Below are 14,792 nucleotides of genomic sequence, written 5' to 3'. Positions count from 1 at the left end.
ACGACTGGTAACCATCTCTGCTATCATGCAAAAGCAAATGAATGGTGCTGTGTGCGCTGGAGTATCGCCTCTGTCGCGGCATCCAGTACACGTATGGTGACTGTAAAATTAAAAAGCTGAACGGGCTCCATGGTGCCGTACTATGGCGTCTGCCAGGGCAATCCAGGGAAAAGGGCGCGAAAGGATTGTCTGCTGTTTGTTTCCGGAGGAAGAATGACTGACGACATTTACCCAGAACCACCCGCGACAATGATTCAACCCAGAATTCCAACGGGCAGGGAGACTGCGGACAAGGATAGCTATGGAATAGCTACCCACAAGGCAAAGCTCCAGAAATCGACGCTAGCCTTGGACCATGGACGCACACCACGAATTACTGTGCCTAGTGTGGCCGCGTGAAATCGAATTATAAATATCTGTTTTATAAAACCGGTTTAATGTAATTCGGAATTATCCTGTAGTGTAGACGTAGCCTGAGAGAAGGGGAGGATAATACATATATGTTGACTTATTCCTGAGTGATTTTTTTTATTATAGTTTTTTTTTTTTTTTTTAAACTGGTGAATACAGAGAAGTTTTATTCTCTAACATTCTACTAAGCATTTTTACTAACTTCTCAAGAAGAAGACCCTTTCCTTGTGGAGTTCACATTTTGAAGAAGTTCAGTAATATTACTATAAAACCATTTGAGGGGATGTATTGTATTGAGATGTCTTACTCTACTATTTTTGTGACTTCTGTGTCCCATTTGAGAATAGTAAGACTCTTGTTCATAGACTCTAAGACTGGAAGGGACTCGAGAGGTCATCAAGTCCAGTCCCCTGCCCTCATGGCAGGACAAATACTGTCTAGACCATCCCTGATAGACATTTATCTAACCTACTCTTAAAATATCTCCAGAGATGGAGACCAACACCTCCCTAGGCAATTTATTCCAGTGTTAACTACCTTGACAGTTAGGAACTTGTTTCTAATGTCCAACTAATCCTCCTTGCTTCAGTTTAAGCCCATGCTTCTTGTCCTCATTAGAGGCTAAGGTGAACAAGTTTCCTACCTCCTCCTGATGACACCCTTTTAGATACCTGAAAACTGCTATCATGTCCCCTTCAGTCTTTTCTCTTTTCCAGCTAAATAAACCCAATTCTTCAGCCTTCCTTCTTAGTCATGTTCTCAAAGACCTTTAATCATTCTTGTGCTCTTCTTGGACCTTCTCCAATTTCTCCACATCTTTCTTGAAATGTGGTGCCCAGAACTGACACACTACTACCGAGCTGAGGCCTCCTCAGCACAGAGTAGAGTTGAAGAATGACTTCTTGTGTCTGTTTACAACACACCTGTTAATGCATCCCAGAATCACGTTTGCTTTTTGCAACAGTATCACACCTGTGACTCATATTTAGCTTGTGGTCCACTATGACCCCTAGATCTTTCTGCCATACTCCTTCCTAAGACAGTCTCTTCCATTCTGTATGTGTGAAACTGATTGTTCCTTCTACGTGAAGCACTTGCATTTGTCTTCATTGAAACTTCATCCAGTTTACCTCAGACCATTCTCAATTTGTCCAGATCATTTTTGAATTTTTTGACCCTGTCCTCCAAAGCCAGCTTGCAATCCCTCCCAGTTTGGTATCGTCCGCAAACTTAATAAGCGTACTTTCTATGCAATATCTAAGGTCGTTGATGAAGATATTGAACAGAGCCAGTCCCAAACCAGAACCCTGCGGAACCTCACTTTTTATACCTTTCCAGCAGAATTGGGAGCCATTAATAACTGCTCTCTGAGTACGGTTATCCAGAGTTATGCACCCACCTTATAGTAGCCCCCATCTAAATTTATTTGCCTAGTTTATTGATAAGGATATCATGCGAACCGTATCAAATGCTTAACTAAAGTTAGGTATACCACATCCACCGCTTCTCCCTATCCACAAGACTCGTTATCCTATCAAAGAAAGCTATCAGATTGGTTGACACGATTGTTCTTTACAATCCATGCTGGCTATCCCTATCACCTTACCACCTTCCAAGTGTTTGCAGATGATTTTTCTTTACTGCTCCATTATCTTCCCTGGCACAGAAGTAAACTAACTGGTCTGTAGTTTCCTGGGTTGTTTTTATTCCCTTTTTATAGATGCACTATAATTTGCTCTTTTCCAGTCTTCTGGAATCTCTCCCGTCTCCCATGACTTTCCAAAGATATAGCTAGAGGCTCAGATACTCCTCTATTAGCTCTTGAGTTTCTCAGGATGCATTTCATCAGACTCCTGGTGGACTTGCAGCATCTAACTTTTCTAAGTGATTTTAACTTGCTCTTTTTTTATTTTATTTTCTAACCTACCCCTTCCTAAGCATTCATATGTTAGACATTCCTCAGACTTCTCAGTGAAGACCGAACAAAGAAGTCATTAAGCATCTTCTGCCATTTCCAAGTTTCCTGTTACTGTTCTCCTCCTCACTGAGCAGTGGGCCTACCTGTCCTTGGTCTTTCTCTTGGTTCTAATGTATTGATAAAAAGTCTTCTTGTTTCCCTTTATTCCCATAGCTAGTTTGAGCTCATTTTTGTGCCTTTGCCTTTCTAATCTTGCCCCTGCATTCCGTGTTATTTGCCTATAATTCATCCTGTGTAATTCTGACCTAGTTCCATTTTTTACATGGCTCCTTTTATTTTGTAGGTCATGCAAGATCTCGTGGTTAAGCCAAGGTGGTCTTTTGCCACATTTTCATCTTTCCTACCCATCGGAATAGCTTTCTTTTGGGCCCTTAATAGTGGTCCCTTTGAAAAACTGCCAACTCTCCTCAGTTGTTTTTCCCCTCAGTTTTGATTCCCGTGACCTTTACCTGTCAAACTCTCTGAGCTTACCAAAATCCGCCTTCCTAGAAATCGATTGTCTCTATTGCTGTACTCCCTTCTACCCTTCCTTAGAATTGCAAACTCTGTGATTTCATGATCACTTTCACCCAAAGCTTCCTTCTACGTTCAAATTTTCAAGCGATTTCCTCCCTATTTGTTAAAATCAAGTCTAGAACAGCTTCCCCTAGTAGCTTTTTCAACTCTTCTGAAATAAAAAGTTGTCTGCAATGCAGTCCAGACTTATTGGATAGTCTGTGGCCCACGGTGTGTGTTTTCCACATATACCGGATTGCTGAAGTCCCCCATCACCACCAAATCTGGGCTTTGGATTGATTTTGTTAGTTTTTTTAAAAAAAGAGCCTCATCCACTTCTTCCACCTGGTTAGGTGGCCTGTACTAGAGACTCCTAGCACAACATCACCCTTGTTTTTCACTTCTTTTATCCTAACCCAGAGACTTCTCAGAAAAGGTTACCATTTAAAGACGGTTGCTCGGAAATTCGGAAAGAATAGCTGTATAGATCCGTCAGAAAGACTGCCGCATGCCGGGTTTTCTGGGCTCGGCTGTGAGCAGTCTCGTGGTAGGGAAATTATAAGCCAATCTGTAGGAACTTGTCACCACGGAGCTGTATGGCCCCTAGGACCAAGAAGACCACTTCCAGTTCTTCCTGCTTATTACCCCATACTTCTCGCATTTGATATAGGCATCTAAGATACTGGTTTGATCTTGCCTCCCAGTTTTGCCTGACCTCCTTTCTCTCTGCCATTATAGCCCATGCTCCCTCTTGTTTCTTGAACCCCATCTCCCAGGTCTTCATGTTCCCACTTACCTGTGGGCTTTGCTCACCTGTCCCCGTCGAACCTAGTTTAAAGCCCTCCTCACTAGGTTAGCCAGTCTGTGTGCAAATAAGGTCTTTCCCCTCCTCGAAAGGTGAATGCCATCTCTCCCTAGCAGTCCTTCCTCGAATAGCATCCCGTGGTCGAGGAAGCCAAAGCCCTCCTGGCGACACCATCTTTGCAGCCAGGCATTCACCTCCATGATGCATTTGTCTGTGTCCAGGCCCCTACCTTTGACAGGAAGAATCGAGGAGAATACCACCTGCGCTCCAAACTCCTTCACCCATACTCCCAGAGCCCTGTAGTCACTCTTGATCTGCTCAGCGTCACACCTTGCAGTGTCATTAGTGCCCACATGGATGAGTAGCATGGGGTAGTAGTCAGAAGGCCGGATAATCCTCGATAATACCTCTGTAACATTTCGGATACGGGCCCCCGGCAGGCAGCATACCTCCCGAGATGAAATGTCAGTGTGAACAGAACATATACAATTGTTACTTAAAGCATTGTCTGGTTGTTGCATGTGGAATGACTAGTAGTTTCATCAGTATTTTGTGTTTTTTCCAGAGTTGCATCTAATGTTTTCACTGATGGATAAAGTTCCTAATGGAATAGAGCCCATGTTAAAAGACTTGGAAGAGCATATTGTTAGTGCTGGACTAGCAGATATGGTAGCAGCTGCTGAAACTATTACTACTGTAAGTATATGCTCTTGAGGGGAAGGAGGGGAGAGGAAATGTCAATAGTCAGCAAGAAACTTTTGCAAAGGAAAACAAAAAATCTCCCTCCCCTCCCCCTCTTGGGGTTACTGGGCATATTATATGTAAGTGTAAACATTTTTTTTTTTAAATTTAATAGATATGTCAACATACACTTTGACTTTCTCTTTGTTTAAGAGATCAGAATTTAAAACATCCTGAAAGGAGTTTTGTATAATTATACCTGAATCCTGTTGCATGTTTGAACTTACTAATACCGGATCCATATATTAAAAGATGAAATTTAAAGAAAATGTGCAGATGATAAATTAGAGGGAGTGCATATCAATCCCTCTAGTTAAATGTATAAGCAATTTAGTCATAAAGGATTTTTTCAATTACTTATAACTTCTTGAACCTGCTATCTTTTGAGATTAAAATTTGGCATGCTTGTTCTGAACTGAGGAATGGTATTTTTTTGTGTGGAAGTTTCTCAGAAATGTTTGTTTTTCAAGCAAGAGGACAAAATATATTTTTCGGTTAAGGATTTTAAAAAAATCTTAGATGGTGGGGGTTGTTTTTTAATAACTGTAGCCGCACAGGAGAGAAGTGATAGACCCATGATACTAGGTACCACATCCCTGCCTCTGGAGCATAGATATCCCTCCAGTGAAAACTGATTTGATCTGGCATTTATAAGATTTTTAAATACTCAGTGTACACATACACATTTTTAAGTAGGAAATTTCATACGAAAAACTACATTAAAAGAATGTAAAAATTGCCAAGCCAAAGCACTTAAGTTAGGGAAATATAGTTAACATTGCCTATTCATGCCTTAGCTATGCATGTGTATTACGATAGTCTCTAATTTCTAATGGTCATTAATTACGTGATCATATATTATTATTCTTTGAGGAATGTCCTCGTGGGTGCTCCACTTTAGTTGTCTTGACGCCCTACTCTTGTCATCAGAAATTTGTGGTAGCAGTGCCCGGCTGGGCCACGCACGTGCTGTCTCATGCCGCCGCGGGCGGTTACATAGTGGTGCATGGCTAACGGTCCCTCATTTCCTTCTCTACCACCTTCAGCTTGAGTCGAATTGATCAGCAGCGGCCCTCTCTTACCTTTGATAAGATTAGCGTTTAGATAGTTCAGTTGTTAGTATAAGCAGTAGTTAGATATTCTACCTGCTATACTTATTTTATTTTACTTTAAAAAAACGTTTTTCTTCCTTATCTACTCTTATATACCCCTCAGTAAGAAGATAAGTTTATCCTCCCATAGGATTACTACCATCCCTTTTTGTTGGGGGATAGGCTTTCGCAGGCATGCCCAGACCACAGGGCTTCAAACGCTGCCTGACTTGCAGACTGTCTGTCCGGGTGTCTGATAGTCACACACAATGCATCAGCTGCTTGTACCAGCGCCAGCCCGTCAGTCAGTAACACTCATTACTCAGAAGTGCCCACACTGCTGGAATCTCAGGGCCAGGGATCTCCAACTTAAATTCCTTATGATAGAGAAATCACGCAGGCCATCCTTGGACCTTAAGTCCAGGACATCTCTGGGCCAACGGTCACCAGCGGCAGCCTCTGACAGAGGTTCCGCCCCAGCAACATCTATGGAAGACCCTTTACCGAAGAAGGCTACCAAAAAGTAGTCCCAGAATTCTCTGCACTGGGAATCAGCCAAGAAAAAGCAGTCCCCGTCCAAAAAATCTGCCCCAGTACCAATGGCACTTAATGCATCGGACCATGAGACACTGGGACCCTCTGGTGCTGAGTCCTCATAAAGTGAAAGACCCTACGAGGGCAAGCTTGAATGGAGGTTCACAGAGCAAAGTGAAACCTTTCACCTCGGCACCCACAGAGACAAAAAGAAGCTTGGCACCAACTGACATAGTGGTGCCACCTGTGTTGTCTGTGCTGCACTGCTCGAGATCTTTGGCACTGGTGGCTACAGTTTACGCTACCAGGCTGTCAGCAATGCCATCCCCAGTACCAAAGCTCTTGGTTCTGCAAGAGTTCGTGAGCTATGTGGATCTATTAGTCCCTTCCACTCGGTACTGAGGGTACTCCATTGTCACTAGACAAGAGGTGGAGCTGGTCTGGGTGGAGTATTTGAATGGCTCGGTACTGATTTGGATGAAGACGAGGATGACCTAGTCACATATACTCCTTGTCACTCCTCACCCAAAGGTGGACCATCTATCGGAACACCACTCATCTGCAGAGGCACGGGCACTGCCCCCTATGCCATTCCCACCAAACTCACCATACTGGAATCCGTGGGCAATATACAGGGCCCAACACAGCAGGTCTACTACCCCGCCAAGTTTGAGAGCGTCACAATCCCCATTGCCAACTATCCCAACACCCTCAGAAATACAAGAGGAAGTGACTGAGGAAACTGAGGACATATCTGACCAGGAAACCTCACCACATGCACACCTCTCATCTTTGTCATCGGATGAAACCATAATGCCACCGTCCCTTACCATTGCGATGATTTCAAGGCCTTTCAGGACCTCTTCAAAATGGTGGCAGAATCCTTAGCTATTTCATTAGAACAGATACCTGAATCTCAACGTAAGTCACTGGACATACTCCAGTCATTCCTATCAGCAAAGATAGTATTACCGATCAACAGTGCTATTATGGAGCCTGCCAAAAACATCTGGCAGACACCAGCCACAGCATCATGCAAGACATCGGACAAAAAATATTTGCCATCTAAAGGAGATGAGTTTTTATTTACACACCACACCAGACTCACTAGTAGTGGAGGCAGTAAATGAAAGGGGAAAACAACACCACTCCAGAACAACCCCATATGATAGACTGGAAAAGATTAAACCTCTTCAGCCGCAAGGCCTATTCCTCTGCGACACTTCAGTTCTGCATAGCTAATTATGCGGCCCTACTGGCAAAATACACACACTATCATTTAAAAAATGTCAGAATTTATTGATAGTGTGCCTGACAATAAAAAAAGAACAATTTAAAATTAATATCGCTGAAGGACATCTCATCACCAGAACAGCTTTATAGGCCTCTCTTGACTCTGCAGACGTGGCTGCATGGTCCATTGCGGCCTCTGTGGTTATTTGCCATGCATCCTGGCTCCCTCACTCAAGGTTCCCTAGGGAGGTCCAGGCTACAGTTGAAGGCTTTCCCTTTGAAGACCCAAAATTATTTGTGGCCAAAACAGACGAGTCTCTCCACACCCTGAAAGACACATGGGCAACTTTGAAATCCATGGGCATCTACACACCTGAAAATAAAAAGAAACAGGGCAGGTATTATAACCAGAGAGTCTGATCGCCTCCATACACACAACATAGAAAGTATGACCAGCGCTGCAAACAGCAAAACAGACGTTGACGGACCCAAAACCAACTTTCGACGTCCCAACAATCCAACACGAGAGCAGTTTTGAAGGTGTGCTCGAGGGCACAAGACAACTGCACATTCTAACGCTAGAAACAGACACTATCTCCCGACCATTCGGAGGTGGATTATCACATTGATGGCCTTCCTCATTGCCATCACATCCACCGGATGAGCGAGAGAATTAGGTGCCTTAATGGAACATCCCCCCATATACAACATTCTTTAAAGATAGTTACTTTACGACCATACCCCAAGTTCCTACCCAAGGTTGCCTTCCCCTTTCATTTGCATCAACCCATTTATTTACCTGTTTTTTCCCAAAATCACATGCGGATGGGAGAGAGGCATCAGTCCACACACTGGACATCCAAAGAACATTAGCTTTCTACCAAGACTATTTGTCTCCATAACAGAATGCTCAAGGAGTCAAAACATCTCAAAATAGAGACTGTCCAAATGGATATCAGCATGCATCCACTTTTGCTACCAAAACACCAATCTACAAGCCCCAGTGGGAGTCCGCGCACACTCTACCAGAGCACAGGCAGCATCTGTGGCCTTTCTTAGTAATGTCCCTGTCATTGACACTTGCAGAGCAGCAACCTGAGCATCAGCCCATACATTCCCAAAGCACTATGCTAAAGAGCAACAGTCAGCATCAGACTCTCACTTTGGACTCTCAGTGTTATCCAGCGTCAATAATGAAACTCCAAAGCCCCTCCCTTCCACTGAGGGGCACTGTTCAAGTCACCTAAAGTGGAGCGCCCAAAGGGACACACCTTGAAGAAAAGAAGTGCAGTACCTGAGGTTCTTCATGAGGTTGTCCCTGTGGGTGCTCCACTACCCTCCCTACTCCCCTCTACTCAGAGTTTCACGTAGATTCTCTGTGGTAGAGAAGGAACTGAGGGGCAGTTAGCCATGCCCCACTATGTAACCGCTCATAGTGGCACAAGATGGTGCTGGCACGGTGCAGTTGGGCACTGCTACGACAAATCTCTGATTACAAGCGCAGGGCATCAAGACACCTGAAGTGGAGAACCTGCAGTGAGAACCATCTCAAAGAACCTCAGTTACTGCACAAGGTGAGTAACCTTCTCTCTCTCTTTTTTTTTTTTTTTTTTCTTCTCTTCACCTGGAGATTAGTTTTTGTTTTCATTTGTTTTGTTGTTTTGCTGCTTTAATTTTAGGATTCTGAGAAATATGTAGAGCAGTTGCTCACATTATTTAATCGATTTAGTAAGCTGGTTAAAGAAGCTTTTCAAGATGACCCGAGATTTCTTACTGCAAGAGATAAGGTATATGTTTTAATTTAACTGATCTTTGTCTTCATTTATTTTAAATTGTTTGAAATCCATAATAAAGTATGCCTCTAAAATCCCATTGCCCATTTATTGATGAATCCTGAAGTCTGTTCTTATGCTAATAAACTTGTTGAATAAAAGGCTGGTTAGAATCTTTTTAAGGTAATTGGTAACCTGATTTTTATTATTTGTGTTGTGGTAGTGCCCAAAGAACCCAGTCAGGACTGAAGCTGGTAGTGTTGGTTAATTGTACAGCACCTATGAAGATGCTGACTGTGCTGAGGAGCTTATAGTCTAAGTGTCTGATTCAGCAAGGTAGTCATGCTGCAGGTTGTACGTATAATTCTGAATAGTCCTCTGATGTCAGTGGAACCCTTCACATGCTGAAGTTAGGCATGTGCTGAAGTATCTTGCTGAATCGAGGCTTAAGAAAAAGCTACTTTTCAGTATGGTTGCATTAGCCTGCATATAAGACGTTCTTAGTGTTGAATCAATTGATTTTTAATTCATCAGTGCTTTACATTTCCAGGGCCTGCCAGTGACATACAAGAATTGGGGAAATCACTGAGAAGCCCTGGAAACGTATAGCACTGTTGAATTCAAATCGATTGATTTAATACTAAAAAAGCCTTAGCCTGCTTCTAAGACAAACATATTGAAAAGCAGGCTACAAACATATTGGACTAATAAAGGACATGGATTAGAGTGGTACAGATACTAGTTATAATAACTTTCAAAAATGGGAGATGTGAATTGTTTCGTATTTGAATACATTATAAAAAAAAATGAGGTGTTTTATACTCTTATTTTAACTATTCATTTTAGGCATATAAGGCAGTTGTGAATGATGCTACAATATTTAAACTTGAATTGCCACTGAAGCAGAAAGGGTAAGCCATTTAAATACTAATGTGAATCAGGTATTTCAAATTTAAATATGAACAGGCAAGTTCAATGTTTTTAAATGTTTTAAGAACACTATGTAATGTTATACTACAGTTTACTTTGAGTGCTTTTGGGATCAACAGAAATGAAAACTAAAGGCCTGTTGGGGCTTTGTACCTTTTTTCATACTCTGAGGAACTTTGTCACATGACAGCAGATCAGTGATATAAATAAAAAATGTAGCCTATCAAACTGGCTTTTAATTTTAGTTTTTGTTGCTTAAATATTTTTACATTGTTTATAATGATTTAGAGTTGGGGTCTATATAAGTTTAGGACTGTTCAGGGATAGTGCTTGTCTTTATTAAAATGGTGATTTTATTAATTATGTAAAGCTGCTGTTGAGCTGTGTATGTATCAATGCACAAATCCTTGTCTCTCCACATACTGTTGCTGGACTGCCACTTTCTAGACTGATGGATAGTCCTCTTTCAAAAGTCAAACTCAGAGCTGGCAGTGAGTGCCAAGCATTTTCATTCCCCTCAGCTAGGGTAACTACAGCTTTTACTTCCCTCTACTGTTTTAATTTCTGTCATTGAATCAGACAGGAAGGAAGAGGCAATTGTCATCACTTTCTGTCCTATTGCACTTTTACTTTATACACACTTTATTTTTCTGTGAGATAACGATGACAACAATGGAGGAAGTGGGATGAAAGAAGAAAAAAGACATAGGTGCACTGTGTGTGGGGAGCCTAGTGCAGTAGTTATTCACCAGGATTTTTGTGACCTGTGAGCAGACTGTGAATTTCCGCAGCAAGGCAGGAGTTTCAGGCTGTAATTTGAAGGAGAGAACTTCAGTCAAAGAGACCACAAGATGGTCACTAGGTCCAGAAGGACCTGATATCAGTCAGGGCATGATCTATTCTTGAGGTAGAAATGTCAAAGGCAGAAAGAAAATCCTTGAGTCCAGACAGTAGGAACCTTCGGGAAGTAAGCATTCAAACTGAGAATGCAAAACTTGGTAAGCTATGGAAACACTTTTTTGGCCAGGAGCCTTATTTGGAAAGATGAAATTGCACATTCTGTGTCCTATGGAATGTCAACATAGGGTTATATACAAACCCTCAGTACGCTGTGACGATCTGCATCTAAATTCTGTAGCCGTCTCATATATAGGGCCTTACCAAATTCACGGTCCATTTTGGTCAATTTCACGGTCATAGGATTTTAAAAATTGTAAATTTAATGATTTCAGATATTTTAAATCTGAAATTTTATGGTGATGTAATTGTAGGGGTCCTGACCCAAAAAGGAATTGTGTGGAGGTTGCAAGGTTATTGTAGGTGGGGTTGTAGTATTGCTGTCGTTATTTCTGCTCTGCTGCTGGCAGCAGCACTGCCATCAGAGCTGGGCAGCTGGAGAGCAGCAGCTGCTGGCCAGGAGCCCAGTTCTGAAGCCAGAACCACCAGCAGCAGCAGCGCGGAAGTAAGGATGACATGGTATGGTATTGCTGCCCTTACTTCAGTGTTGCTGCCCTCAGAGTTGGGACCTTGGTCAGCAGCCACCACTCTCTGGCCGTCCAGCTCTGAAGACAGCAATGCAGAAGTAAGGTTGACATGATATGGTATTGCCATGCTTACTTCTGCACTGCTGCTGGCTGAGTGCTCAGCCAACAGCCATTGCTCTCCAGCTGCCCAGCTGTGAAGGCAGCGCAGAAATAAGATTGGCATTACTGTGCGCCCCCCTTAAAATAATCTTGCAACTCCCTTCTGAGTCAGGACCCCCAATCTGAGACACGCTGGTCTCCTTGTGAAATCTGTATAGTACAAGGCAGCGTTTCTCAAACCGGGGTCCATGAGGGTACTCCAGGGGGTCCACCGGTCCCGTTGATCAACTCCTCCCCCTCTCTTCCAGTGCCTCTTGCACACCGAGGAACAGCTGTTTAGTGGCATGCAGGAGGTGCTGGGAGGGAGGGGGATGAGCAGGGATAGGACATACTGGGAGGAGGGGTGGCAGGGATGGAGCAGAGGCAGAAGGAGATGGGGCCTTGGGAAGAGGTGGAGTGGGGGTGGGGCCCAAGGCTGAGCGGCAGGGTTGGGGGCCTGTGAAAAAACTTAAATCAAAATGGGGGTCCTTGAGTTGCTAAAGTTTGAGAATTGCTGATATAGAGTAAAAGCACACACAAGACCAGATTTCACAGTCCATGATGCTTTTTTCATGGCCATGTATTTGGTAGGGCCCTACTCATAAAATGAATCTGCTCATAATAGCCATATGATAGCTGTATCCAGTAAAAATGGTTCCTTCTTATAGTTTACTATTATGGGTGGAGGCTGTATCTTTCTTTTAATTCTGGTTTTAAAATTTATGAAGTAATTCAGTATCTATTTTAATTTGAAAAACTGAAAATTTTGTATTCAAAGAAGTCAAGGTTTTTGTGTAATGATTAAGTTTATGTAGAAGTCAATGTGATTCCTCTAAAAATTAAACATTCATACCATGTTGACATTCATAGTCGTGTTTTCAGTACCTGATATATCTTGTTGCTTTTTTCAAGAAGTCTCTTAATTGTGAACCCTGTTTACACACAGCACTAATAGGTGGGGTCTCTGACAGCTACTCATTAACAAACTTGTCAGCTCACATGGTCTGAAAACCACTTATTTGCAACAGTCAGAATTGAAAGTTAAGAGTCCTGATCACTTGGGCAAAAACATTTTAGTTCTAATGTTTAAAAAGTTGCATTTTCAAGGGCAGAGGATAGTTAGTTACTGTTACTTTAAGCAAATAGAATCCTAAAACATAGTTCCTGACGACGGCGTATAGTGTGTTGTGTCAATCTGGTTGAGCTCCACTTGTTGGACAGTTACCAGACTGCTGTGTGGGAGGATCCAAGTGCTGAATCCCACAGCTTATTGGGACTGGGTAGAGTTCATGGATTCCCCCATAGCCCTTGGCACCCCAATACTTCTGATTGGCTGGGGCAGCCATGAGAGGCTTGGCCCTGTGCAGGGGGGATATTAGTATTGCAGTGCCTCTCTCAAGTGCACATCCACCAATGTAATATACGCTATCATATGCCAGCAATGCCCCTCTGCTATGTACGTCGGCCAAACTGGACAGTCTCTACGGAGAAGGATAAATGACACAAATCAGATATCAGGAATGGCAGTATACAAAAACCTGTAGGAGAGCACTTCAACCTCCCTGGCCACACTATAGCAGACCTTAAGGTGGCCATCCTGCAGCAAAAAAACTTCAGGACCAGACTTCAAAGAGAAACTGCTAAGCTTCAGTTCATCTGCAAATTTGACACCATCAGTTCAGGATTAAACAAAGACTGTGAATGGCTTGCCAACTACAAAACCAGTTTCTCCTCCCTTGGTTTTCACACCTCAACTGCTAGAACCGGGTCTCATCCTCTCTGATTGAACTAACCTTGTTATCTCTAGCTTGCTTGCATATATATACCTGCCCCTGGAAATTTCCACTACATGCATCTGACGAAGTGGGTATTCACCCACAAAAGCTCATGCTCCAAAACGTCTGTTAGTCTATAAGGTGCCACAGGATTCTTTGTTTCTTCTGTCAAGTGAGCAATTCCTCTTGCTGGATGAAGTGGAATCTCTATTCTTCACAACGGCTGAAGAGAGGTGAGCTGTGCTTCCTCATTCGTCCCCACTCTCTAGTTCAATGATTCATCTTGACTGACTACCCTGAAGCCACAGATTAAGAGGAAATTTCCCCCCTTCGTTTTCTCTGCATTTCCCTAAGCAGTTGCTTTATACCCAGCTGGGGCTTTCCCCACATCTGCTGGATATCATGAGTTTGAGGGGGTACTCTTTACCATTTCTCCCAGCAGGGTTTTGAATCCATAAGACCTTGAACTGTATCGTTCCCCCTGCTTCTGGCATGATTTTTGACCATTGAAATGGTCGACACTGATTTTCTTCCCTGGTAAAGGTAAACTGTGAGCTCAGCTTCTGGCCCACTGTGTCTGACCTTATTCGGTTTGCATGTGTGTACTCTGGAGTTACCCGGTTACACCATTTCCCACTAATGACTCAAAAGAAATATTTTCTCTGGTATTCGCACAGTCAGAATCTCAGAACATTCCTTGGTGTCCATATGGACTTAGGCTACAGGTAGGGCAATCGTTCATAATAGAAACTTTTACCCACATCTGTGTGCCTGTCAGTGCCTTATATGGAAAATTTTCACATGGGATTTCACCAGAGTTGTGCAGCACCAGTGTCCTGTTTTTGCTAATCTAGACTGGGGTAAACTATAATCAGTAAAAGAGATTGCTATGCTCCCTAAATTATTAAAGGAACTCACTTGGCAGAAGCTTGGAGCCCAGTTTTCTCCAGCTGAGATAATGTAGAGAGAATTCCGCTAGATTTTTACTCACCAAAGTCCAATTTCTTAACACAGTTTCCAAACAAAGATTCCTGATTTAAATCTGTGGTTCCTCCCTAGAACCTACATCTAGTTCTTTCACAGCTTAGCCTTTCTACCACCATTTGAACCACTAAATGACATTCCTGGCTTATAGTTTTCCTAGAGGTCATAATATTAATGTGAATGGTAGAAGAAGTGACTGTTTTGTCATCATCACCCTATTCAGAATTCTTCTGCATATCATTCATTCCATGAATTTGTCCAGGTTTTCTATCTTTTGGTCAGTTTTACTTTAACCAGGACATTTTCCTGCCTCGTTTGGGGCCCAAACTTTGAGCGGACAAAATAAAGCTTTGATACCTGTCGAATGCTTCTATGGCCCGAAAATCAGCATGATCCCATCATTCAGAAAATCCTGAGAACT

The 14,792-nt window shown here is 42.7% G+C and overlaps 1 protein-coding gene across 1 annotated transcript in view; it reads left to right on the top strand.

The window, feature by feature from the left end:
• The window catches only part of CUL5 (cullin 5), an 88,223-nt gene that overhangs the window by 57,638 nt on the left and 15,793 nt on the right, over window positions 1-14,792 (top strand). The window contains exons 9-11 of the mRNA XM_032790692.2: window positions 4,255-4,385; window positions 8,968-9,075; window positions 9,907-9,971. Coding sequence (XP_032646583.1) covers window positions 4,255-4,385; window positions 8,968-9,075; window positions 9,907-9,971 — 304 coding nt within the window. The remainder of the gene's footprint in view (window positions 1-4,254; window positions 4,386-8,967; window positions 9,076-9,906; window positions 9,972-14,792) is intronic.

This window comes from Chelonoidis abingdonii, chromosome 1, assembly GCF_003597395.2.
Source record: "Chelonoidis abingdonii isolate Lonesome George chromosome 1, CheloAbing_2.0, whole genome shotgun sequence".
Lineage (NCBI taxonomy): Eukaryota > Metazoa > Chordata > Testudines > Testudinidae > Chelonoidis > Chelonoidis abingdonii.
This window is presented reverse-complemented; position numbering and strand designations above follow the sequence as displayed.